This window comes from Leptinotarsa decemlineata, unplaced genomic scaffold (genome assembly GCF_025532065.1).
Source record: "Leptinotarsa decemlineata unplaced genomic scaffold, Ldec_3_MD MMD2_tig00026328_RagTag_RagTag, whole genome shotgun sequence".
Lineage (NCBI taxonomy): Eukaryota > Metazoa > Arthropoda > Insecta > Coleoptera > Chrysomelidae > Leptinotarsa > Leptinotarsa decemlineata.
In genome coordinates, this window is record NW_027412688.1 from 28,811,874 (window position 1) to 28,839,724 (window position 27,851).

The following is a 27,851-nucleotide window of genomic DNA, read 5'->3' on the forward strand; positions in this document are numbered from 1 at the left end:
AAAACCACAAAAATCGCTCTGCCCACCATGTATATTGATTCATATATCTGTTTCAAGAAGATATGCATTCTACACAGTATATAACTATATTTAAATGGATTATGAATATCGTATAAATACCATGATCACTATAATGAAATATATATTTATAAATATATACGTATATATATTTATATCATATTCATACAAGGAGATAGGGATAGTAGTCCTAATTTCAGCTGTTGATGATATGAGGAATAAATGTTAACTCGGTCCTCTTCAACATTCTTTCAAATATAGCTAAACCAGATTAATTTACTGTAAAAAAAAATTAAGAACTGATTCCTGAACAAACCTTATGAAGGCTTTACTAAATCCTATTATGACTTTACATAATTTGATACGGGATGTCAACTGGGTATTAGGAGGAGTATATCCCTCACACCTTGTATATTTTACTCTAGAAAATCGTGAATGCTAACATTAAATAACATCATTAAAACATGACATAACATTCTAATAAAACAATATAATAAATAACCTAGGAAATTTTTATAAAAAACAAATTCTGATTTCCTAACGCTACATTTTCTGCATACTTGTTCACGGGTCAAATAGATTTTAACAATCAGTCAGACACTGACAAATGGTTCGAGAACTGAGAATTTCACAGACAAATCAAATAATCATAACGTTGCTCCAGCATTATTTTCAAAACCATCCGAGGCGAAGGCTGCAAAAATATTTATCTTCAAAAAAACCTTCACACTCGAACTTAATGTTATAGGGAAAAATAAACAGTGTTATTTGCCCCGTGAACAATTTGTCAGTCACTTATTATCCTCCGAAATTTCTTGGTAGGGGGTTGTTGGACGTCGTCTTCATCGAACATGTAAGCATATTCTGGTAGAAATTTCTCAAGTTGTTCATCAAAGAATTTTTCCAATGTTTTTGCATCTAAGTAGACCTGGCTGTCCACCTAAAGAATTTCAAAACTATATACCAACTGAAGAAGATTCCATTAGTAAATGACGTAAATTAGTTTCAGGAGAAAATAATCAAGGAGCTAAGAACATGCGATTTTTTTTCAATTGTAAATTTGGTAGAATCTGTTGGTCAACGTATGAAGTTGAGAAGTGCAACTACGAATCTTAAACATTATTATTGTGTATACTTCATATATAAAGAGTCCCAGGAAAGCTCCATTTACACTGTCCCACTTTCTTCCTTTGAGAGTTAGACAGAATTCATGTGAAATGAATTTAACTCATTTTTCTTATATTGAACATGTTTTTTATTAAACTACTGAAAATTTAAAAAAAAAACGAAGGTGAACAGCACAGTTGAGTATTAAACATAAATATATTTGGGTTTATTCTTTTGCTTTGATAAAAATAACGAATAATACAAACTGAGTTGTTGGGCTGAAGTCAGGAGTTATTTATTAGGATTTTTCAAAGGTTTTGTCTGTTTTAATGTAATGTATTGTGTTGTGGTATAAACTGGTCAGCAACTGGTGTGCGATATTTCAAGGGCGTTTGATTGTGAACACTTGGTTCGAATCGTACCTTTCAGGTCGGAGTCAAATGGTGAGGACAACGGAACTCTCGGAGAACAGGGCCATTGAATCTGGTGTATCACAGTTTCTCAGTGTATTCATTGATAATAGGCTGAAATTTTATGAACATCTTAAACAACTGAAGAGTAAGATCTCCTCAGGATGTTATGCACTTAGAGTGGTTTCAAATGAGTTGGGTTTCCATGTCGCAAAGACCGTTTACGATGCACTTATTGAATCTGTATTGATATTACAGAAGAGGGCACTAAGATGTCTCTGTAAAGTCAAACCCAGAGAATCGCGCAGGAATTTGTTCACTGCCAATAAAATGTTAACAGTCATCGTACTTTTTATCTTAGAGACGGTTTGCCTTCTTTACAAACATAAATCGAAGTTCAACTTTGCTTCTACTCCTTATGCTACTCTCAATAGCAATTATACCTTTAGACTTTCCATCCCAACTTCGAATTTAATCAAGGATTCCATATACTATAATGGTGGTAAATTGTTCAATCATTTACTAACAGAAATAAGATCTGCAAATTTAAGAAACATTCATTTTGAAAAAGGCGGTGAGAATCCTACTTGTTGATAGACCCTATTATAGTTGGAAGAGTATTTTAGCGAATCCTTTAAACAATATATTAGCAATTTATTCTTTGTACCATCACTTTATACATGGTGGTATTTTATCTATACATTTTTAGAACTTTTATATATTTATATATCTGTAGCAGAGAGGTAAAACATTGTATGTCCATTAATGAAAATATTGAATAATGGAGAAAACAATTGCAAATGACAATTCACTTTAACTTTTGAATACTTTTTTCACAATGTGTGACGATGTTCTTATGGTATATCAATTGAATTGAAGGGGCCTTTTTAAAAACTTTTATTATTAGTTCAATAATATTTACCTGTAATCTACTTTTGGATTTTTTACCTCTGTTTGAAAACACAGGTAAATATAAAAACTGACCTCTTATAATGCAAAACTAGTTTTATTTTATATCAGTAACATTATTAATACGTGAAACATTTAAAAAAAATATGTTATTTTTAAAAAATTAGGAATTGAATTAAAGAAAATTTATAGAGAATCCTCCTCATCAGAACTAACTTCATCTTTCTTTTTGCAAATCGGAAGGTTATTATAAAACAAATGAAATTGTTTAGGGATCCATTCCAAACTTATTATTAAATAATCATGCTTTTTCTTTCTTATTCTTTTTAAATTACTGCGAAGACTAGGTAATTCATCCGGCAATTGTATTGGATTTCGAATAGATCTCATGACGTTTAGTGTTTTAAATTTTTCATCCTCGTAATTTACTTTGTAAAATATAGTGCTAGGATGATCAGCTTCAACTTGGAAATTAACAACATGTGATATCAGAAATGTTTTTTTCAGTATTTCTCTTCTTATTAATAAAAGGGGATTTTGGTTGATTGTACAAGTAGTCAACATGTTTAAAATCAGAAAGCTCTAGTTTTATGACAGTTGCACCTGTTGACCTAAATAATTGTTGCCAGTCCCAAGGAGTACATATTTCCATAGTTGGTTGCTCCCGTAAAGATCTTTCAATTGGCGGGTGAACATGATCAGCTTCCATGTGTGTGTGACCCCTCAGTAAAAACTTATGTTCAACAGATTTTAAATTTGGACAAACTTTTAATAACCATAGATACGTGAGCAGCATAATAACGTTACAGTTCTGACTGGGGCAATTATCTGACCATATAATTAAGTGTTCTATGGTAGAATCAGCAATAACACTTTCAGCCCATTTAATTAATGCAGATGCGATTTCATTACCCCCTCTCCCAGCTTCTGATTCATCCCATACCATGCAATAAAACAAATTATTTGTTGAATCAAAAATAGTCAAGTTAAGGGTCCACACAGTTAAAATTAACAAATAATAGAAAAACATAAGTCGATACATGAAGATTCGTGAAAAAAAGAGCCGCCTCATAGGTTAAGCACACAGGCGCTGTGGGGGGTCGGCGCGGCCCTGAGTGTCGAAGGAGATAAGTTTGTTTACCCTATTCAATTATGGAGATACTACAATTTCAAAACTTAAAAATGTATGCAACCAACATAACGTGACTTACGATATTTTACCACAATAACAAGTTAAAAGGGTGAAGTCTGGAACAGGTATTAACTCAGTTCTGTTTAAAAGTGGAGTTACCACTGTTTACCTCTCTGCTACAGATATACTAGATTTATTCTTTTTTTAGTACTTTTTCTATACCTATCAACATTGTATTTCTTGGACTATGTCAATAAGATGCAAATCTTCGGACAATAAAGTATATTTTGATTTGATTATAACTTTCTGCAACCAGGCCAAACCATCACAGCAGAGTCCTATTGTGAGGACAAGAGGTCCGATCTTGCTCCATAACAACGCCTGTCCGCACGTTTCATGTATCAACGTCTGAAACTCCTCAGACCTCTCGTCAACTGACTAGTTTTTTCAAGCACTTCGATAACTTTCTTATCGGTAGAACCAAACAAAAACAGCCTTCGTCGATTTCATCGAATCCCGAGCAAACAATAACTATTCACCGAGATATTACAGTTTGGAGTGGACTCATAAAAACGGACAAAACTTTTGGAACAACCTTATATATAGATTCTTTGATAAACTATAACAGATAAAATATTGAAAGGGGAATATTTAATTTTTGCAAGATTTTTGAAAAAAAAAAAAAAACAATTACCAGAAAATTGACATTTGAAAACAAGGGAGCATGTGCTTGAGATATTTGAGGGAGCTCAGAAAGACCTGTATATATATATATATATATATATATATATATATATATATATGAATATAAATGCTTGCTTAGCAAGACATCACATGGCATTAATTACTCATTCATGTAAGCTCAACAGTTATCAATTTTTAAATAGAGAACAAAGATCATACCAAAGTTATCAATCAACATTCACACATACACACAGATATTATTGAGTTCTATTCTAGAGATAATTTTTAATGATGATTTTTTTCAATATTTAGTATTTCTTCATATACATCCTATATCAAGTAGCACTTGAAAAAAGAAAATACCTACTTGTTTCTTTTGAGAATTCAAATTTCCTTGCTGCATAAAATGATATAAATTGATTCTGTACACAATAACAATTTTTTAGACATTCTAGGTGTATTTTAAAAGGGCCAAAAATAATTAAAAGTATGTAGTTACTTTTATTGAACATTCTGAATAGACTTTAACATTTGGGTTCTTAAATAAAGACGAAACCCGGAAAATAGCTTTCACAAAGACATTTAATTTCATGATTGACTTTCAAGAGTCAGATTGTGGATCTTGGGGAAGATTTATAACCTATATAAACGACATATTTGAATTATTACAAACTACTGAATGTTGGTATCATTTGCTGTTGACATTACCCTTATATGCTCTGAAAGCCGAAACAACAGAAAAGCTAAAATATGAAACAGAAATGTGGTTTTATAATAATTTAAAATTGAACGCAAACAAAACTGAAGCGATGTTATTGTCACATTCATCATACCATAGTATGATGAATGTGGAAACTCATCTTAATGCAATACTGTTTTTATTCGATAGAAGAAAACCCTTACTCCAATGGCTAATGAACCCTACAATGAACAATGTTAACTCATTTTCTTGGTTTTGATATAATGTCATTGCCGTCATTGCCTGTTTATTCAATATTCTAGTAGAGATACATAAACAATTAATTACCATCAAGACACATGAACACAACAAAAAATGACCAAATAAGAAATCCCCAATTTAAGACTCCATCAGAAAAAAAATTATCAGAAAGACTAAAAAAACCTGTTTTAAGAAGTTTGAAGGTGCTATAAAGGATTATCTTATCAAACAATGCTTATATACTCTAGAAGAATAATTACAATCTTAATGGAATCATTGACGTTTGAATTGCATAATTTTATGCCTTCTAAGTATTTCGCTCATTTGAATATACATATAGATCAATATTCAATTTCATAAAATGTATACATTAATTGTTTTTAAAAAATTTGTATTGTGAATTTTACTAGTTCAGATTTCCATTGTCTAATATGATTGAAAAAGTAAGCAAAAAATTAGACAAGAAAGATATTAAACAAATTAAAAAGGATTTCAAATCAAGTTACTACACGACATTTCAATTATTAGTATCCACAATCGCCTTCGGGTGATGACTGTCATCACCCAAAGAAGAGTATTGATACAGAATTACTAAAACAGGTTCCAATTTTGAAATTGATTTCAACAAGTATTACATGTAGGTATTATTAGGTGGGCTGAAAAATTGGTAGGCTAAAACACAGATGGCACTACTAGTGTCAAATCCATATTTTTAGTTAACCCTAACCCTCAAAAGAATCGTGTACAAATTTCACAGCTGTCGGACTATTAGTTTGTGGGATAGAACATTTTGAGTGAAGCAACTTCTGTTAGTTTGAAGAAAATGATCAGAAAAGGAATTTTGTGTGTTGAAAATAACTTTGGATAACCACAGAGTGAAGTTGATTGAGATAGCTGAGGCTCCAAAGATATCAAAAAAACGTGTTGGATATATCGTGCATGAATATTTGGGTGTGTGAAAGCTCTGTTCAAAGAGGGTGCCGCACAGGCCCACAATTGACCAAAAACAACAGTGAATTGATTATTCGGAGCAGTGTTTGAAGCTGTCCCACAATAAAAAAACAAATGTTGTGTGTAATATGTGACAATGGATGAAACATGGCTACATCATTCCACACCAGAATTAAAGCGATTGTCATCTGAGTTGACTTCAAGTGGTGAACAAACCTCAAAGCGTGCAAAGGCGCAACGGTCGGATGGCAAGACGATGTCCGCTGGTAAGAAATTTAGGGCTGACGAAGAGGTAATCTTCGAAACTAAGGTCTATTTCAATGGTAAAGACAAATCGTTCTATGAAAATGGTATCAAAAAATTGTATGACCGCTATAATCATTTTATCACCCTTGAAGGCAACTATATTGAATAATAAGATCAAATTTTGTGATTTTTTTTTAATGTTGGCCTTCAAACTTTCCAGCCCAACTGTTACATGTAAGAATGTATTTTATACAGTCAATACAACCTAAGAGTGAAATTAATTTTTCTATAAACCTCCTGCAGCTGTAATGATATTGGAATAAAAGCGAAGATTGAAGAAAACAACTCACCGTATTGTAGGTATATGCATTTTTGAACATCAATCGTACATCTCTCACTAACTCTTCCATTTGCCTGTAGTGGTTGTCTGCACTCCAATTCAATTTCTGCCTGATCGTATCTAAAGCAATAGGCTGCTTTATGATGGAATGGTATTCTTCGTTCTGAAAAGTATAAGAATACTATAAATGTATTGGATAATTATAACAGAAAACGTTACCTCAGGCCCGATGATTTCTCTGAAAGGAAGGCTAGGATCATACTGGCAGTACAATTCAAGCACGAGTCTCTCTGCTATCTTTCTCTCTCTGACACTGAGTTCACCATCTTTTTTCTCAGACAAGATACTTTCTGGGATGTCGGCAAAATTCATGCAAAGTAAACACTGCCATGTATCGTTTTCCCTGAAAATTTACGAGAAATAAGTTAACATCTATCACTATTTCAAGAAACATCATTATATTTGTGGCAGATCAATGAAATGAGAGGATGAAAGCATCTTATAAAAACGAATAGATAATGACAGCAGAGAATATTTAAAAAACAAAATACATAATACAATTAATAATAAATGAAGTGACTTCTGGCAGACATTTAATAAATAAAGGCGTTCCTCAGGGCTCAGTTTTGGGTCCAATTCTGTACCTATTATACTTACAAAATATTTGCCAAATCAAATCAATATGTAAGTGTACTATATATGCAGACAATACAGACTTTTATTTGCAAATAAAAACCCAACTATTATAGAAAATACAATTAATGTTGATTTGAAACTTTTTGAAAAATGGCTTTACTCAAATTTTCTTTCAGTTTACCCAAATAAAACTGAATTTATTACGTTTCATCAAAAAAATAAGCAAGATATTACATTAAATATTTCTATAAAGAATACACAAATAAAATAAACTATGCAAATGAAGTACCTTGGTGTTCATTTTGACATTCATATAAAATGGGATATACATATTGATAAACTTATTGAAATAATAATAAGCCCTTGCGGGTTGCGGTTTTTTTTCAATTCAATTCTTTATTTATCCATTCAAGCAAATACAGCTACAGGACAAGTCAAAAAACATATAGTCATACAACAAAGTACAGTGAGTGAAATGATAAAATAAAATAAATTATGTACATGCATAACAAGGATTGCAGACAAAATACAATTAACATAGGATAGTGAAATAATACATGTTTACAGGTTGTTCTTTAAAAAACTAATTCATAATAATCTTCTAAGGAGTAGGGACACAGGTCAATTAGTATCTTTTTCACTTCAATAAAAAATTTCCGGTTTGAAAAGAATCTATATCTTTGTGGAAGTCGATTATAGAGTCTTAAGCCAAGTACAGTAGGTGAATTTAAGCTAATATTTAAGCGTCTGAAGGTAACACAATATTTGCCATTCTGTCTAGTATCATAATTGTGTAGTTCATCTACACGCATATGGTCGTCACAAGCTTTGTGGATATTCTTCAAAAGTTCTTAAATGAAAATACCACTAACTGTTAAAATCCTCATGTTTTTGAAAAGGTCACGACAACTATGGTTAAATGAGACTCTAGCAATACATCTAATAATGCGCTTTTGAGCCAGAAAAACATTTTGTGCATATGCTGATCCACCCCAGACTGCAATACCATAGTTAATTCTTGATTGAACTTCTGCAAAATAGAATGAACGGAGATGATTCAAATTCAATGTATATCTAAGATTTCTGATTTGGTAACATTTTGAGTTCAGTGTCTTAGAAAGCTGTAGACAGTGAGTTCGAAATGATAAGTCTTCGTCCAAAAAAATTCCAAGAAATTTAACACTTTCAGTACTATAAATGCATGTGTTATTAACGTTGATATTTAATGGCGGTACGTTTTTGTTTTGATGAGTATGAAAAGTTATACAATTTGTTTTGTTTGTATTAAAAAGAAGAGACATATCAGAAGACCAGACTGAAAAGTTGTGCATTGTGGTGTAAATTTTTGTTTTCAGAATTTCAGAGTTTTCTCCTGTTAAAAGTAGCGTTGAGTCATCTGCATACAATGTAGTGAACGCATCAGTTTAGATCAGAGGTAGCTCATTAATATATAAGACGAATAGTATTGGTCCCAGAATGGAGCCTTGAGGTACCCCAATGTCATTCCTTTGAGGAGATGACCAAGATGTTTTACCACAATGAGAGATTTTCACAATTTGTTTCCGTCCTTTCAGATACGAGCTAAACCAGTCATGAATTTTACCTCTTATACCAAATTTATATAACTTATCAAGCAGAGTTTCGTGTTGAACACAATCAAAAGCTCGACTTAAATCACAAAATATTCCTGTTAGATTTTCACCCTTCTCAGTAGCTATTAATACTTTCTCATAGAAGGAGATAATTGGTGTTGTAGTAGATAGAGTATTGGCTACGAAAACCATGATGATTATCCATAATAACTTTGTTCCTCTCTAAAAACGATACCAGTTGATTTAGAACCACATATTCAATTACTTTTGATATTACTGATGGAATAGGGATTGGTCTATAATTAGCTATGTCAGATGGATTACCTTTCTTTAAAATAGAATAGAATAGAATAGAATAGAAATTTATTCATCATTAAAAGATTTTATACATGTGGTACATACAGTATAAAACTTTATCAGACTAGTCAGAACCGAACATAAAGCAGCTGTGCTTATCTATAGTTAGTGTATATATACATGTTATTAGAAGTTAAGTAGACATAATAAAAAGATGCAAGAACAGTGACAGATAATATATGCAAGTAGCTTAAATTAGTTAAAATTGTGAAATCTAATTTTTTTTTATTATTATTATTTGTACAAGTAAAATAAAGTGACTACACAATAATAGCTAGTGTTGAAGAAATTCTTCAGTACTATAAAATGCATTTTTGGTAAGGTAATCAAGTAAAGAACTTTGGAATTCAGTGAAATTACATGTGTTTCCAATAGGAGACACTAATGAAGTTTTCAATTTTGTTGGGAATATCCCGCCCTCAAGAGACTTATTAATCACGTGAGTGAGAGGTTTAACTATATATTCTGTAATTGTTTTCAATATTACAGCTGAAATTCCATCATAACCACAAGAGGGCTTATTTTAAATTTTATATTATATAACATTGAGAACATCTATCTCAGAAACATATTGAACAAACATACTCTCTGTTTGAAAATTATTTTGTGGATATTCAATTCGATGATTTAGGTGTTGTATATATTTCCTATTGTTTCCTTTGGCATGTTTACAAAATAATCATTAAATATATTTGATAAAATTGATGGTTCTTCAATAATTTCATTATGTAATTTTATTGTGACGTGTTTTTTTTTCTTCTTCTTTTTCAATTATATGTATATTAGGATCAATTTTCTATTCAACAAAGATTCATTCATTCATTTACTATTATTATACAGTTCTACTTACTCCACGCTCAAATTGGGAATGTGGCAGTACTGGTGGAACACCTTGGGACACTTATCGCAACACACCAATTCCCCCCCGTCCATGCAAACAGCGCACCAATCTTCATTAGGATCGTCTTTGCTGGTCTCAGACAGTTCGGATTTGATCTTCGGTCCTGGACCAGAGTCGCCGGTGGAGCTGTCCACGTGGGGCGAACCCCCTTTCTGTCTACCTTCGGCCAAAACTTGCACTCCATTCGAGTCCAGTTTAGCGATGGTGGCCATGAGATCTTTGACAGAGTCTTCACAGAATTTATCAAGGTTGCGTTCCGTGTCAGACTTGCCTTGGATGTGATTGGGACTTGGCGTTTTGGGAATAGTCGAAGTAACTGTGGCCGGAGTGTTTTTGTTTGGATCGTTTGGTGTTTGCTGGCGCAGAGTGATTTTGAAGTTATCGTTAATTGTAGGAAGGGTCATGTTACGATTGTTGCCATTGTTAGCTGCTGCTGAAAATGAGCGAATATAAATTTGTGTATTTTTTTATATATTTTGCCAGAGCCTATCATCCAGAATACAATGGTGAAAATTTTGAATCGATAGCAATAACTATTTATATTCACGACAAGACGGTTGACTTGCTACAAACGTCTCTTAATAATCGTGGTAGTAAATGCATTAGTAGGAATTATTAGTTGAATTGTATACCAAAATACTCAGCGGATAAAGACTCATAAGCGAGATCAACTTCCTGATGGTAATCCTTTGTGAAAAGTGCATAATAGGTGTGGTGAAAGTTAAACAACCAAATTCTATCAAGGAAGGCAACTCAGCAGCAAAAAAGGAATGTGCGTATAAAAAGTAGCGACAATCGTTATAAAAACAATAACGAAAAACACTATATCTAAGAACACTCTCCTATCACATGAATTAATCCAGTGGCGTACTGAAAATCAACTAAGTTGACCTGAATAAATATTAACCATAACTTACAATGGTCAACTTCAAATGCTGCAAAACCAAACCCGTTCCTTCATATTACATCTGTACGATATGCTTCCACATTTTTCATAAAGCATGTGTACAGAGAAACAAAAACAATTTTAAATTCTTGAAGGATCATCAAATTATATGCTGTGATGATACGTTAAAAAAACAACATCCCATCAATGAACGTGATCTTGAAATTAGTATTTTGGAAAACACGATAGAGGAACTCTCAGAGGATCGTGTAGCAAAAGATAGACACATCAACAAAATGAAACAGGAGATGGACTTCTTTATGCAGGAAGCTCTCAAATCCGAAGACGAAGCAAATGAAATGATAAAAAATCAAGAAAAGCGTATAGAAGAAGCAAAGCAGTATATAAGTGAACTCAAACATAGCTTAGAAACATTCCAAAACAAATCAACAATATCAATTTCCACCCAAACATCCAACCACTTAGTACAGAAATATACACAAACCAAAGAAACCGATACATGCACAAGTAGAAATATTTATTGGTGTAAAACAAATTGTGTTTCTACCTCAAAAAGCCTTCTAAATGAAACGAAAATAACATCGGTTCCTATGCCGAATACACCCAAAACTCACTCTAGATTGGAATCCAAGAATCATCAAAAACCAAAGATATTATTTATATCAGGATCTCAAGGTAGAAATCTATCAAATAGCTTCAACAGACGGTCTCATAACTTCCACATTCAGTCTTTCTTAAAACCAGGTGCACCTGACAAAGTACTAGTTCAAACGGCACTCCATAACTCACGACATTTCACTAAGTTGGACACAGTCTTGTTATGGCCAAGTATGGCAAATGTACACCTCATTGAGGAATTCATTATGAAGTCAAAACACACAAATACAATTGTTATCTCTCAACCATACCATTATTATCGACAAAATTTAAACTCAGAAATATATGAAAACAACTTATACTTCATGAAGAAAGTATTTTCCAACAAATTGAGTACATCGCACTTCTTCAACTGTAATTCGACTCTGAGAAAATCAAACTTAAATCGGAATGGGCAAGTGAACAACATTGGAAAATGGCACTTGGCCACAGCTATCTTGATGCACATCAATTCGATGATGGAATTTACCAAAAAGGATGATCAAGGAAGAATGGAAAACACTACAGTCTCTACAAAACATGAATATGAAGTAAGACATGAAAGTAACAAATCGCCCACCAATCTAGAAAACTTGAAAAAGGGACAGCATTTTTTATATCCCCGCCTAAGTCAAGTAGCTCCCAAAGATTGATAGAAGAAACAAATATTAATAGTGTACGGTTGACTGAAACAAAAACAATTAAACTGACAAGAAAAGACAACCTTATCTTTTCACTTCTCCTACTAAACATCCAGTCAATAAGGAATAAAATTGACGAACTTCTTATATTCGCTGAATCTCTAAATTGGCCAAACCTGGTCCTGGTCACTGAACACTGGCTGAATATGAAGGAACACTGTTTCGTACCTAACTATATTGTTGCATCCAGATTCAACCGCCAGATTACTACACATGGAGGTACCATGATATTGGTAAACAAAAAAGTTACTGATATATTTCCACTTGAAAACATATCTAAATTCAACTACTTGCTCACGGAAAAAATATTCGAGTTTTCCATTGTTTATAACAGTTCAAATAATCTCTATATTGTATGCATCTGCAGAGCACCTGGCACTGATTTAAAAGCTTTTTTGGACAGTCTCGAAAATCTATTATCGCAATTATCTATTCATGCCAAAATTATAGTATCTGGCGACTTTAATATAAATTATTCTGATACAAAATCAAGAGAATTTCATGATTTAAACAACTTACTCCTATCATTTAACTTTTCGATGCATGTAAAAGAACCTACTAGAGTGTCTCAATATTCAGCTAGTACAATTGACTATGTATGTACTAACTTCATTGACGATGTCACTGCTTCAGTTAATCCTGCAGGTCTTTCTGATCATGAGGCTGTTACTTTCTCCATTTCATTGAATACTCACAAAGAAAGCTCTAAAAAAAATATGGCAGAATATATAGCAAGGAAAATTTCAATAATTTCCAAAATAGTTGTGAGAATACACACTGGAGGATTAGTCCTAATCCGACTGAAGCTCTATCGATGTTTCATAGACAATTGATTCAGCTTTTCAATGACAGTTTCCCGATGCGAAAATTAAAAAAATCATGCAAAAAACCGTGGATTACCAACGGTATCCGAATATCAGCCAAAAACTTGAGATCATTGCATATGTTCAGGAAATATAATAATAGTGAATTTCTCTCGACATATTTCAACAAGTATAGAAGAATTTATAGAGATGTTATCAAAAGCGCTAAAGAAAAATACTATAAATCCAGATTCGAAAAAAGCCGAAACACACCAAGAGAACACTGGGAAATAGCAAATGATTTGAGGGGAAAAAATAATTCTTTATCACCTCCTATTAATATTGACCCAGATTTTCTCAACAATTATTACTGCACAATAGCTGAAAAAATCACCGCAAACTTGGATAATCATACTGATCCTTTAAATTACCTTCAAAATGAACTTCCATATAACTTTTTCATGGGGCCAACTGATATTCACGAACTGAGAGAAACATTCAAACAATTAAAAAATAAGAAATCGGGAGAAATAGATGAAATCTCCGTGAATATATTCGAAAGTTTACCTGATACTGCACTACATATCCTGGCAGAATGTATAAATAAGTCCTTCGAATTGGGGATTTTTCCATCCTTTTTGAAAGAAGCATTAGTAATCCCACTTCACAAAGGTGGTGCAAATGACGATCCATCAAATTACCGTCCAATTTCCCTTTTGTCCACACTATCGAAGATCATAGAAAAACTCGTTAAACAGAGAATGATGAAGTTCTTACAGAAATATAACATATTGTCGCAATGTCAATTCGGTTTTCAAAATTCGAAAAGCACTACTGACGCTATATTTTCTTTTCTTGAAAATGTCTATCTCAGCCTGAATCACGGCGAGGTGGTTGCAGCGGTATTCTGTGATTTTTCAAAAGCATTTGATTGCGTGAATCACAGAGTACTGCTGAGTAAACTGCATCATTATGGATTCAGGGGTATTGTCTACAAATGGTTTGAATCATATCTTAGTGACAGGAAACAAATTGTGAAAATTTCCGGAAAGTGTTCGGATTATTCTCCTGTCAAATCAGGAGTTCCTCAGGGATCGGTACTCGGACCAATATTGTTTCTATTATACCTTAATGATCTAACATATTTACCAATCACAGGAAGATTCACATTATTTGCGGACGATACCACTATCCTATGGCATGGAAAAAATGTGGATGTTCTAAAAACAGTTATTTCCAATGAACTCAGCGAAATCGAATCTTGGTGTAACTCAAATAATCTTTGTTTCAATGTGGAAAAAACTAATATAATTACCTTCAAATTCGAATTTGAAAACTTGGTCTCAGGAACACATCAAGTAGAAAACAAAACGAGCACTAAATTCCTGGGTATACACATTGACAGAAAGTTAGGGTTTGAGGAACATATAACGTCCTTGAAAAAAAGACTAGCATCGGGCTGTTATGCTATGCTATTAGAGTAGTGACAAACGAGCTTGGTACAGCTATTGGCAGAAACACATATTTTTCACTCATAGAATCCCATATTAGATACGGACTACCCTTTTGGGGTTTTTGTAGGAAAACCTTATGGAATTCTGTGTTCATTCTACAAAAGAGAGCAATCCGTTATTTGTACAAGGCCAAAGCAAGGGATCACTGTAGACCACTATTCATCAAGCATCAAATTCTTTCGCTTACATGCCTTTTCATTATGGAGACTGTATGCTTGATTCACAACCGACATTTATCGAATGATAACCCATTAAATCCCAGGCACACCAGAAATAACTGCCATATCTCCCTGCCAATACCTAGGTCGACTCAAATTAAAAATTCAATAATATACGAAAGCAAAAAAATGTACAATCATTTGCCTGAACATTTTAAAGCAATCGGAAATAAAAAAAAAATACAGGAAGGAGATAAAAGTATTTCTCATTTCAAAAGCGTATTATGACCTGCAGGAATATTACAATGACCATTTTTAATCATTTATATTTGCATAAAGATATAGGTATCAACTTCATGTCTAGATATTGTTTTGTAATTAGTTTCGAATATATGTGAGTGAATGTCATCATTCTATTTGTCATGGTTGTGTTTATTTATATGGACATTTTATATGCACATATTTTATTTATACATATGTGTGTGTATATGTGAGTATATATGTGTATATATGTATATATATATATATATATATATATATATATATATATATATATATATATATATATATATATATATATATATATATATATATATATATGTATATATAATTATTCATCTTTACATTTTATATTTTCATATTTTTTTTCTCTCATATGTATTGGACACAGTGGATATCCACTTCATTGTTATCTACTCACTTTGTCAATAAGAATAATTATTCTTGGACAATAAAGTACAGTTTGATTTGATTGATTTCATATTATCAAGATACATAACTTCAAAACTGTATGTTCGTCAAAAGGTAGGGTGAAGTCAAGAGATATGTGAGATTGTCCATACACAACCTGAAATGTAATAAAGTGAGGTTTGAATGCAGATTGTTCAGCCCTAGATTTTTTTGGAGGCAGACATGAGTTATTCACCGAAGATAGACTTATTGGTGGTAATGAAATATATCAATAATGATAAGGACTGATTTTTTATCAACTTCAATGATTGAAAGTGTTTCTGAAGTAATTATCTCTTTACTTCATTACCCTTGAGATGTATCTACATAACTAATAGGAGGGTTGTTCTCATCCAATTTAATTTCAAATTGTTCTTTTCCTCTTGATTTTTTGTTAGTATAGGACTAAACACAGTTTTTTAATAGTTAAGTGGAAGAACAATCTACATACGCCTGCACTTCAGCTTTTGATCTTTGCAGTAAATTATTGTTTAATCTGTTTTGGATTGTCATGTATTGTTAATGAAATGAAAAAAACAATACCTTTATTATTAAATATTATATTCTCACCTGAGCTACTTTGTTGAGGAATATGCCACTTAACACCCCCTCCAGAAACGCTAACGTTTCCTCCCGAAAAGGGTTGAGGTCGTTGCTGTTGTTGATTATGTTGTTGTTGCTGCTGCTGCAGCTGTTGTTGCTGTTGAACCGGCATTCGGTTCTGCTGGGTTGGCACCAACATTCTGAGTTGGTTATTCTGCTGGGTGAACCTTATCTGCTGCTGACCGGGAAACCTACCTTGAAATTGCTGAGCCAAATGTGGTTGCACAGCTTGATATTGACCGGGACCCGTCTGAATGTAAATGGGACTGTTGGACCCTGCACCGCTGTTCGTGTTGTTGGGTTGGAGGAGGTGACGTAAGTTGCTTCGGTCATGTAACATTCCTTGAGGATGAGTGGAAGACGATACCTGTATAAAATATAAACGTGACATATGTCAGAGGTAATCTTCTTCGAAGTATCAGGTATTGAACCACCTGTTCAATGTGACGTTCCACAAGGCTCTGTTCCTGGCCAGTCCCTTGTATAAACATGTAAATGCTATTTTTAGTTTACATTTGGAAGGAGAAATGGGCATGAAAGCAAATTACACATTTCTAATATATCAGAGCAATAATATATAAAAAATTTAATATTGAGGAATTTTTGGAAAATATCAACTTTTCAGAATCAACTTTTGAGAAAACTTTGTACTTGTTCATTTCCAAAAATTGAATATGATACACTCAGAAGATCCTATTAAATTCAAAAGTGAAAACATTAAGTATTCTTCATTTAAAAATGTTGTAGGTATGTACGCTGTCTGTTAAAAACAAGGTAAATTTTCATTTTCCTCAAAAAATATTCATTTATTCGTCAATTTATTTTTTTATCCTCTTCAAAGTAGTTACCCTCAGATATAATACACTCGTGTCAGTGTTTCTTCCAATTATTATACCTGGATACAGATCTATTTGTTAAATTTTTTATTTACAGTATAAAAATGTATGTTCCCGGGAATATTGAATTGATTGTTAGGTAATTTAATTTCTATTATTGTTCATTATCAATTCTCCTCAATAAAAAAAAAAACAAAAGCAAATGTTGATTTTTCTTTGAACATAAAATTTAAAAACGAGTTACTCGATATCGAATGAACCAATAAAAAATTCAAAGGTAATAAAGAAACGATGGATCTCTCAATTGATATCCTATGCCAATAAAAGAAAAATATAGGGTGGATGCTGCTTCAATGGTGTGAAGTTTCATACTAAAACAAAAATTGACACATTCTTTGAAATTTTCAATGACAAGTCCTTTTTTGAGTTACGGAGGGGAGGAGACAAGTTTCTGCTGAAACTCCAAGTTGAAGCATAATCAGTAACATTATTACTACTCACCTGCTGTTGCTGTTGGTTCATACCCATTGTCATTCTGGGCATGAGAGCTCTCTGTAACACTGGTCTTTGCATTCTGTTGCTCATAGTCAGCTGTTGTGCCAAAGACATTGGCAGAGCTTGAGGAAGACTGCTAATACTAGGAGGACCCATGGATGGTATTCGTGCACCTGTAAGAAGGAAACGAACAAACTGCTTAGCAATTAAGAAACTAGTTATAATTTAAAAAACTCACCTCCAATTGCTTGTCCCATGTTTTGCCCCAAGTTGTGAGTCATGCCTTGACTCATATTTTGTCCCATTCCTTGATGGTTCGTATTCATATTCTGTGCCATGTTATGGTTCATACCCTGCCCCATGTTCTGTTGATTCTGGACAGTGTTTATTGATTGCTGGTACTGGTTGTTGCTCTGATACTGAGAATATGGGGGAGGGCCTGGCATTCTGGTTTGCTGGAATCCTGAAGGGGAGGCCAACTGCCGATGGGGGCTCATGGGTGACGGCTGTTGGGGAGGTCGACATTGCCCAGGGCTGGAGGAACTTGGAGGAGGAAGGGAAGCGGCTGGAGAAGATGACTGGGATGGGTAAATTCTTCCGTCAACAACAATTTGCCCAATAGTAGACATCACTGATGAAAAAAAATGGAGAAGAAATCAGTAATAGGTTGAAAACACAGATTTTGTGAACAATTTTTTTCAAAATTTATTAGAAGTCAGTCTAAATTCATCTCCCCCTATGGGGGTACCAGGATGGTTGTGAAAAGTTCACTTTTAGCAGAATATATATTTGTTTACAAAGAAAATTTCAATGATCTCATTGTTGCAAAAGAATTTGAAATCTGTTATTTGTAGCCATGAAACATGAAATTAACTTATACAGAAACATATGTATTTACACACATCACAAGGTTTCCATAATACCAGCTGAATTTAATATGAATTATATAAATAAGAAACCATCCCTTCAACAAGCGATACAAGTCCTTTTGTCACAATATATTCATAGAATATCAAACAACTCTGTAGCGATTATTGAATATATTTGTAGTGGCTATGAAGACAAAGAAATAACAGTTACAGTTTCCCCTTCTAAGTTATCAAATCATTAGGCATGTATAAGTAGGAAACTTAAATTGATAAGTTGATAATCCTTCAAAATTCCACTTTTTTGGAAGTCCACCTTAAGCTGCAACCATTCGGTTTCCCTTTCCTAAAATGAACTAGAAAATTTTAGTTACACATTTTCTGTGCACTGCATATCCTAACATCAGTAAGTACTAAAAAAACTAGTAAAGTATTTGAATGAACAAGAACATTATCCAAATAGGAGGAGACTTGATGTCAAAGAATAGAACAAAGAAAAGCTGGTCAATCATAAACGATATCAGAGAAAAATCTATAAGAAAAATATGGATATTTCACAGAGTCCAGATGATATAACCAACTATTTGTGTAATATTGTTTCTGTTAAACAAAACCATAGGTGCCACATATAATCCAATGAGCTATCTAAATGTCCCCAAAAATCTTAAAAACTTATATGACGTGGTTATTCAAGTACTAGTCAAATTTTTGAATTGATCTTTCATAGCCGTCGATTTTCCTGGATTCCTTAAAACATTGATTATTACACAAATTTATAAAGGGACATCAATGACCCCTCAAAACTCAGAACTATCTTGTTGATATCGATCCTAGCCTAGAAAAATTTACTTTGGAACTCTTCAAATACTCACAGAATATCAACCAAAAATTACAGAATATTGCTGAGAAATCTAGAGCATTATGGTTTCAGATGTACCAGTTAGATATAAATATACATGTGGCATATCCCAAAGCTCGATTCTTGGACCAATTTATAAAAATGACATTGATAATAAAATCAATAAAAAAAAACTTTTCAGGACGACACAATTTCATGGCATAAAAAAAACAACAGCACTTCATGGAACAATCAATGAAATGAACGACTGGTGTGATTCAAACTTGAGCTTTATTAACATTATGACGACGAACATCATGACCTCTTGATACACATTATAAGATATACAACAAAGAAACTTTTTTTTTGGAAAACTCAACTTCACACCAAGTTTTTGGACCTACAAATAAACAGAAAAACTGGCCAAATGACAGTTTCCAAGACAGCCAAGCAGTCTTGGAAAAATTTTGGCTCACACAGAGTAACGTCTAAGTTGATAGTGAAGTGCCAAATAAGAATCTTCTCAATAGGGAGACTCAACAAATTGTCTCTGGTATGGATACCTCGCCACACTGGTTCAGAAGTTAATGAAGCTGGTAAATCCTTGCAAGGGAATCACGTTTTCAGAATTCATCGACAGCTGAGTAAAGAAGCTGTACTTATTTATCCTAGTGTGAATATGTATGACCCACAATAAACCCTTACGACTTGCAGTAGAGAGTCAAGTAGACCTACTTAACTTAGATGTAACCTAACCCTATATAATTGCTTTCTCGCCAAATATTTACTATACAGGGTGTCCCATTCCTCTTGTCTTCTTGGGAATATATAGATGGGGTCAAAATATCAACAGTACTTCATATAACTTTTGTTATATGAATATGAAATAGTTCATAATAATGGTTTTCCTGCTTATCTAATTAATAGAATCTATAACAAACAGAACTTACTTTCATAATCGTAGTTTAATCCCTACCAAGTTTCACAAGATATTTCCAATATTCTCATACGGTACTGTAATGATAATAATTTTTTTATATACTATGGATCCTATTTTCAAATTGTTAGTCCATACTAAAGATCAATATTCCATTGGATATTTTGAAGTTTGTTGATATGACCGAACAGTTTACATTTAATAAATATGTAAATATGCATGCATTTTATGGACGAGCGTTTTTTAATGCTGCAGAAGCCGGTCGCCTGTATCCCGAGAATTTTCCCAATCGAACGGTACCAGCAAGAGAAATGTTCGAGCGTGTCGATCGCACCTTAAGGGTGACAGGTATTGGAGGAAAATATTTTTGAAGCTGTTGCTGATGATCCTTCAAGGAGCATCAGAAATCTATCAGAACAGTTTCATACATCTGAGTCCACTATTCATAAAATAATCAGGGAACAACTGCTTCATATATATCATATCCAGAAGGTACATGCCACGACACCTGAAGATTTTCCTGTACGACTTCCAATTGGTTCATGGACAAGCAAAGAGAGGATATGACTATTTTTAATTGAGTTTTATTCACTGATGAAGCAAGTTTCAGTAGAGATGGAGTTATCAAGTCTCATAATGTCCACATATGGGCTGAAGAAAATCCCATGGGATTATTATTATTATTATTATGTCACTGTATTCAAGTTGAAGTAGTTAAAAAATTACTAAGAAAAACATTCTATTTACCTGAAGATAGACCTTGAATGAATGAAAATAGAATAATACATCATTATTTTAAAATTATAATTTCAATTTTCAACACATACCTTTGATCAGATCGGGAACTTTGTCCAATGCCAGATGTATCCTGACGGGTATCTCCGGGTTCGGAATGTCAGCTCTCTTGCACTTGATCCGCTTCAAATGCTCCGTAACTTGCTTCTTGCTATATAGCAAAGCCATATCGCTTCCATTCGACAGAGCATGTTGAGTGAATTGAATGCAATGGTCAGTCATTTTTGAAAGCTGTTCCAAAGCAAGTTTCTTCTCCTGCAGCGTCTTTTGTTTAGAATCACAAACTTCTGTGAGTTTCGCTACCAGCTGCTTGCCTCGAACGTTGATTGTATTTGTTAATCTGAAATGATATATCCATGACCAAAGTTCATACGAATAACTGCTTTTTTGAAAAAGATCTATATACTCACTTGACAACTAACTGTGTTATTTCTTTCACGAGAGCCTGCTTTTTATCTGTGATTAGATTTTGACGATCATCAATAACTTTCATTGCGCTTGTGAGTAAAGCCCTTTTATACCTGAAAATAATGAGAGAATTGATGCTGTAATTTTATTTTTTTGTGTATATCCACACCAAATGTTCAACTTAACTATGTCTCTATTCAACAGGTAACCTTTATACTTTCATTGATGAATGCATATATGAGGTACCAAATAGCATTCTGAGGCAATTTTTAAAATGCAAGAGTGGTCAGGTACTTGTAAAAAGTCCTCAAGCATGACTACTTGAGGAAATTATTGTATACGTGTCTCACCAAATACATGTCAGTTTTGTAAAACCACAAACTTGATGAGCTGTAAGTGAGTAAATATTCATATGCTTGGTTTCGTGGAGAAGGCTAATTGAAAAATAAAAAGAAAGTGTGAATATCTTCCGGATAGTTCTGTTTCTGAGGACCTTTAGGAACTTCAATTTATGATAGGAAGTTTTACTCCATAGAAGAGTCAAGAAAGAGTAGAATGCACTGTGTTAGAGAGCTTTCGTATGTGTAACTGGTGGGTATTTTGCTACTTTACCCAGTATTGCAATGGCGGGAAAAACTGTCTTATACAGATGATCAATGTAGGATTCCCAGTTAACTTTTGAGTCTATATGCAGACCTAGATAGTTGATATAGTTAAACCTGTTGAGTGGTTCGTCTCCTATTTTGATGAGTAGTTGATTATATCCTGTTTATAAAATAACCCAGTAATTTAACTTATGGCTATAAACTATAGATCCCCTACTGTTTTGAGAAAAATATTTATTGTAATGGTCAAATGAATAATGAAAGCATTCAATATCATGATGGAAAACACCAATGTTGAAAAAATCTGAAGATGATAAGTAAGAAATATTCTTACTTAAATTGAAAGGGGTATATTTTTAGGAGATATTAATATTATTAAATTAATGGATGTAGCCGTTACTATGTGGTAGAAGATCTGTTTTTTACCACTTGTATTTGTAACTAACGTTACTGCAGTTTCGTCCTATGAGGGCACTTTCATTTAAATGTATTTGTTTGAAAAGGTCCTTATAGAACGAAACTGTAGTAACATTAGTTACAAATACAAGTGGTAAATAAATAATAGTTTAAAAAACTGAAAAAAAAATTTAATAGCAACACAAACTAAAAAATAATTCAACACTAATTCAAGATTGTGTTCAACATCGATAATAAGTCCGATGACTTGATGTAATTATTGACTTTCAGTAAGTCCGAAATCAGAATGAATATTCTAACAAAAAAATTAATATTGTTGTAAAAAAGCATGGGATGCTTTAAATTGTATTTCTATTATGGCTCCAATCTGGCAAACAGCTCCTAACAAGTATTTATAACAATGGATATTTAGCACCACATACTTTTTTACAAGAATATCAATTTTTTTGTGAATAGATTTATTCTGATTTCAGACTTATTAAAAATCATTAGTTACATCTAGCCATAGGACTTACTACCGATGTTAACACAATCTAAAATTAGTTTCAAATTGTTTTTTAGTTTGTGTTGCTATTAAAGCATGATTTTTTATTCATCTATTGAAAACACTTTCCCAACGCCAGAACAAAAATCACAGTCTCTAGACGCGCGTTTCGCTAATCAAGTGAGGACGCTAACTTGGTTAGCAAAACGCGCTTTGAGACATCATAATTTTTGTTCTGGTGTTGGGAAAGTGTTTTCAATAGATTCAATTTACGCAAGAGTATCCAGTACGAACTATCACGTTTTTTTAGTTTCTTAAACTATTTTTCACTTTACATTTTTTAGTGTGGCTTGCTATTTCAAGCCCATTTGTTTTAATATAAAATATATACGCATGCGCAGACAGTGTGACTGTCTCACCTGCTTCCACACAGAGACTGTGTAATCAAATTATTTAATCCTGGCAATCCTGATCAGGATTGCCAGTTACATACAAGTAAAAATAAAAGCATGTCAAAAGACATAGAAAGTTTTATTTCTCATCTTTCATTAATTTTATCATTTATTCATTGATAATTGTATGAATGAATTGACTGTTTTTTTTTATGTTATCCAGATTTGATGCTGAAGAGCCAATAAAGCAAGTGTCTCATTGCGAAACATTAGATGTCTACCAGTGAGGATGACAGTGTTCCATGTAAGTGAAATTTTACCTCTTTCATTAATTATATTATGTAGGGATCCTGTAAATGATATCTGATTCGATCCCATTACGAATGTTTGGAATACAAACTGAATAGAGAAAAGTGTTTTTTGTATAATTCAGTGTTCATATAAAAGTATTTGTTGCGAAAGTATTCTTCTTTCATGTAATTCAATGTTTATATGAAAGTAGCTGTTTACAGAGGGCTTTTCTTCCAGTTTTTGTCTAAAAGTTATTTCTTTACATGATCAACGCATCTTTGTATAGAATTGACTTTTTTTAATTGATTGCTTCCTTCCTTTCTTTGAAAGATTCCCACATGTTTTGTGAAAACATGGAGAAGTAAAAAGCCAAAATCTTTCTTTACCAAAAATTATTCTTACCTTATTAACACTATCCGTAATTATTGCATCCTCAAATTTATTCTGTTATTCTGTTTACATGAAGTGGTAAAATGAGCAACCAATATTGTGAACTTACCCAACATCTTTAAGCATCTCTGCAATGAATTTCTTGGCTTCCGAAGCAATTTCATTAGTGAATTTGTACTTATGTTCCCTATGCTCAATCAGCTGGCAATCCCGACATGTTAACTTATCGCAAGTTTCACAAAATAATGATAGTTTCTCATGCGGATGATTTGAACAGAACAAACTAGTCGATCCTCCATTGGTGACAGAGTGGAGTTCCATCAATCCATCTTCTTTCGGTTTTATCGTGTGATCCTTTGTTATTTTCAACCTGAAAAATGAGAGGTCGATTTCTATTAAGTTTGTAATTATTTTAAAAAAATTCAAAGCTCACCTTTGATGTGCCTGCACACAATTATCGCAAATGAATTCCGAACAATCTGTGCAATAACTTGTAGCAAAAGCATCGTCTGTGCAGTTACTGCATTTCATATCCGTGTTCTTCGTAGAATCCTCATTGTTGGCAAGTTCAAGTAAAAACTGGTTTTCTATTATACGTTCTGGTTCGCAAACGATTCCGCAAAAAGGACATTCAACTTGTACTGAAAATTAGGTCATCATCTTTTTAAAAAAATTGAATTTCAAAGAATGCGATAAATATTAATGTTCTAGTCTCATGAAAATTGTAAGTGGGAGGTGTTGTGAATGGTTACTCAGAGTTCTATCTTTTACTTGGTTTCAAATTAATGCATAATGAACAAAGTGATTTTATTTAATAATAAATATATTTTACTAGTTTCTTATTGGTTTCTAATTACTTTTTGGAACATAATTGTCTTATATTATGAATACACTGACCTGTTAGGTGATGAAAATCAATAAGTATCAATGATGATTATACAATTCTCACACCATACATTTTATTCAAGACACATTTCACTATACACTATCTTCATCAGGTGAACTGATAATCAAACTATTCTACAATGTATTTTATATAACAGTAAGTAATTACAAAACTTTACAATGCAAATGATTAATTTTGGTAAAACAGGAAGATTTTAAAATAAAATTTAAAGATATTATTACTTCTAAAAAAAACAGGTAATTTATAAATGTTGATTAGTGGTATTTCACGCCAAAACTTAATTAGATAAATGATTGATTCTGGCATATTTGAAAAAAACAATTACTATACAATATTACTTCTAGGAAAACAGGTACCTAATTTATAAATATGTGACATATTGACATTTTATGAAAACATTTTCAACAATGGTGAATGTATATATTGTTGGTTGTTCAATAGAAAATTTAAATGTTTCCTTTTTTTGATTTCCAGAGATTCCACCAGGTTCAATTTGTGTCCCTTAATTTTCTGTATGTAATATGTCGTTGTCCATGTTGAAATCGTAGTTGTTCTCTAAAAGGTTGAACTTTCGGGCACAATCAACAAGTTAGTTAGTAAACCCCTGATTTGTTATTTTTGTCCATTTTTAACTTGTTGTTCTTTATATGTCCACCCACCACCAGTCTTATTCGTTATGTTAATGTTCTCCATTATTGTTACAAAAAGACTATATAGAAAGGACTTCCAAGAAATTTCAAAATGAAAATCTCCAAACATAAAAGAAGTTTTGAACTGAAGAAATCCAATTTCACCTATGCTTGATGCAAATATTTAACTCCATTTATACATAAAAACTGACCATTATACATAACTACAACTTCTCAACTTTTTTACAAAGATGACATGATGAATTGTTGACTCTTACAAATTTTATTCAAGACACATTTTACTAGAGGGTGGTACCCTCATCAGAGGGAATAGTACAAAAACAGCAGTGGAAATTGTATAAGTATTATCATGGATAACAGAAATGAATATCAAATTTTTTTTCTGATGAAAAACATCTGTTCTGGGTTGGTACAGGTAAGTTTAGTAAAACATGTTGAGCAGATACACGTTTAACATAATTCCGTATTGGTGGTTTTCTGATTTTTTTCCTGTTTGGTATTTATTGCTAGAGAATTTTCATTGACTTTTAAATAAATTTTTTTACTTCCTTATCATTCATTGGAAAAAATTGTACACTGAATTCAAAAATTTAGACAGATGTCTGGACTTATGATTTTTATTGGAACAGTTATTTATCTTGAAATATACTCAGGTGTGAAAGATTTTCATTAATACATCTATTCTAACAAAAAACTCCAACTCACCACAACATGTCCTACTTTTCCTTTCAAAGTAGGACACGTCCAGATGTCCTACTTTTTCCAAATTCTAATTTGAATGTTCACAAATACAGATACTACAAAATAATATTAGAAATATGAAAGTAAAAAAAGTACAAAATTGTCAAACATTTTGTTATATAGAAAGGTTACTATCAGCAGTAAATGTACAATCAACAATCTATTTGGAAAATGACAGGTCGACTCACCTTGCATTCCTTCATTGTGTTCATATAGCCTACTGTCTATGCACCCAGAACAAGTGTTGTGTAAACATTCTAGTAATTTAGGATTATCGGTAGCGCTCAGTACTCGATCACAGAAAACGCATTTGAAAGTATAACTTTCCCTTGTGGTAGGACTCTCGACGTGTTGTTCCTCACTCGTAGTCCCATACATATCCTCTTTTGAAATGTCTTTTGGATTTTCGAGGTTTTCATTCGATTCAGATAGTAGTTGATCAATCATCATTTCCTGTGCAGGTGTTAGAGTTTCTGTTTCAGGATTCAAAATGCTTTCTGGGTCCGTGGTTTCCATTGGTAACGCGCTGATAAAATTTGGATCATTGATGAAAACTTTTGGTTCAGTCATATCAGACATGGTGCTTCCTCAGAATGATAGAGGTCATAAACTTATAATCACAGAAAAATCACTTTTACACCTAAATAGTACAAAACATTTATAGGAACTTTATAAATCATAACTTAGCTGGTCTTGAAACCGTTGGGATTTCCTATTTTCAAGCCCTATTTATTTAGTCTTCATTTATGACAGCTTTAATTTCTGCAGACGCCTTCGCTGCTTTTCTGTCACTTTTCTCCATTATGTTCGATTTCATATTCAGTGTTGCCATTGTCGTCATTTCAATTCTAGGAATTTTATCAAGCTACGTTCAGAAACCTATCAGGTTTGTTCTGGTTCTACGAAATTGAAGTTCTAGGACGTCAGGATCATTCGCAGTTGATATTAAGCGTTCTGGTTTTTGAGGATGAGTTCGGATTGATGAATCCTCTGTTCTGGTTTCGACTGCGAAATGATCCTAAACTGTCTTGAACCGTCCCGAATCGTTCTTGCTCTGGAGGCTGAACTGTTGAGAACTGTTCCCGTTGCTTATGCGCATTCATGTGGAAATTATTTGGGCTATTTTCTAGGATGATTCGTTAACCATTTGATTATAATAATTGATGATTGAGGTTGAATAACATTTGAACTGACTACGAGGATACGCTACATAACAAAATGGACGTGACTAACAGTATTTTCTAGTCTTCATCTCTTCATAGGTATATACGATAAATGGCATAGTGTCTCCTCAAAATGCGTTCTAGTTTAACCAAGTGCACAAGACTGTTTCGGACTGTTTGAGATTTTTTGCTTGTACGCATCATGTCTGGCGCAGTTTCCAAACTGTTTTGGATGTTAGAACCAGAACAAACCTGTTATGATACTGGAGTGGAGCGACTATCGAACATTTTAAGAGTTTCAAAAAGGGAATAAACGAACGAAATCGAATTGTTTTTCAATATAAAGAGAAAAATAAACAAAA

The 27,851-nt window shown here is 32.9% G+C and overlaps 1 protein-coding gene across 2 annotated transcripts; it reads right to left on the minus strand.

Moving 5' to 3' along the window:
* Positions 1 to 13: 13 nt before the first annotated feature.
* Positions 14 to 27,142, minus strand: LOC111512991 (E3 ubiquitin-protein ligase TRIM33). 2 transcript variants are annotated; one of them, XM_023169247.2, is made up of 12 exons: positions 26,515 to 27,142; positions 24,462 to 24,669; positions 24,138 to 24,398; positions 21,452 to 21,562; positions 21,074 to 21,381; positions 17,844 to 18,236; positions 17,612 to 17,778; positions 16,242 to 16,641; positions 10,173 to 10,653; positions 6,957 to 7,140; positions 6,748 to 6,900; positions 14 to 958 (listed from the first exon to the last, which is right to left on the minus strand). In XM_023169247.2, exons 1-12 carry the CDS (start codon positions 26,903 to 26,905, stop codon positions 806 to 808), a joined length of 3,210 nt encoding a protein of 1,069 aa, XP_023025015.1. In that variant the 5' UTR covers positions 26,906 to 27,142; the 3' UTR covers positions 14 to 805. The 2 variants fall into 2 exon arrangements, with proteins under 2 accessions (XP_023025015.1, XP_023024951.1); XM_023169183.2 differs by having other exon boundaries at positions 10,173 to 10,656.
* Between the last annotated feature and the right edge of the window lie 709 nt (positions 27,143 to 27,851).

Coding starts and splice junctions, on each gene's coding strand:
- LOC111512991 (XM_023169183.2), bottom strand. CDS start 26,905: ATGTCTGATATGACTGAACCAAAAGTTTTCATCAATGATCCAAATTTT. Junction 17,779..17,843: donor CATGGGACAAGCAATTGGAG/GTGAGTTTTTTA, acceptor TCCTTCTTACAG/GTGCACGAATACCATCCATG. Junction 959..6,747: donor ATGCATATACCTACAATACG/GTGAGTTGTTTT, acceptor GAAATTCTTTAG/GTGGACAGCCAGGTCTACTT.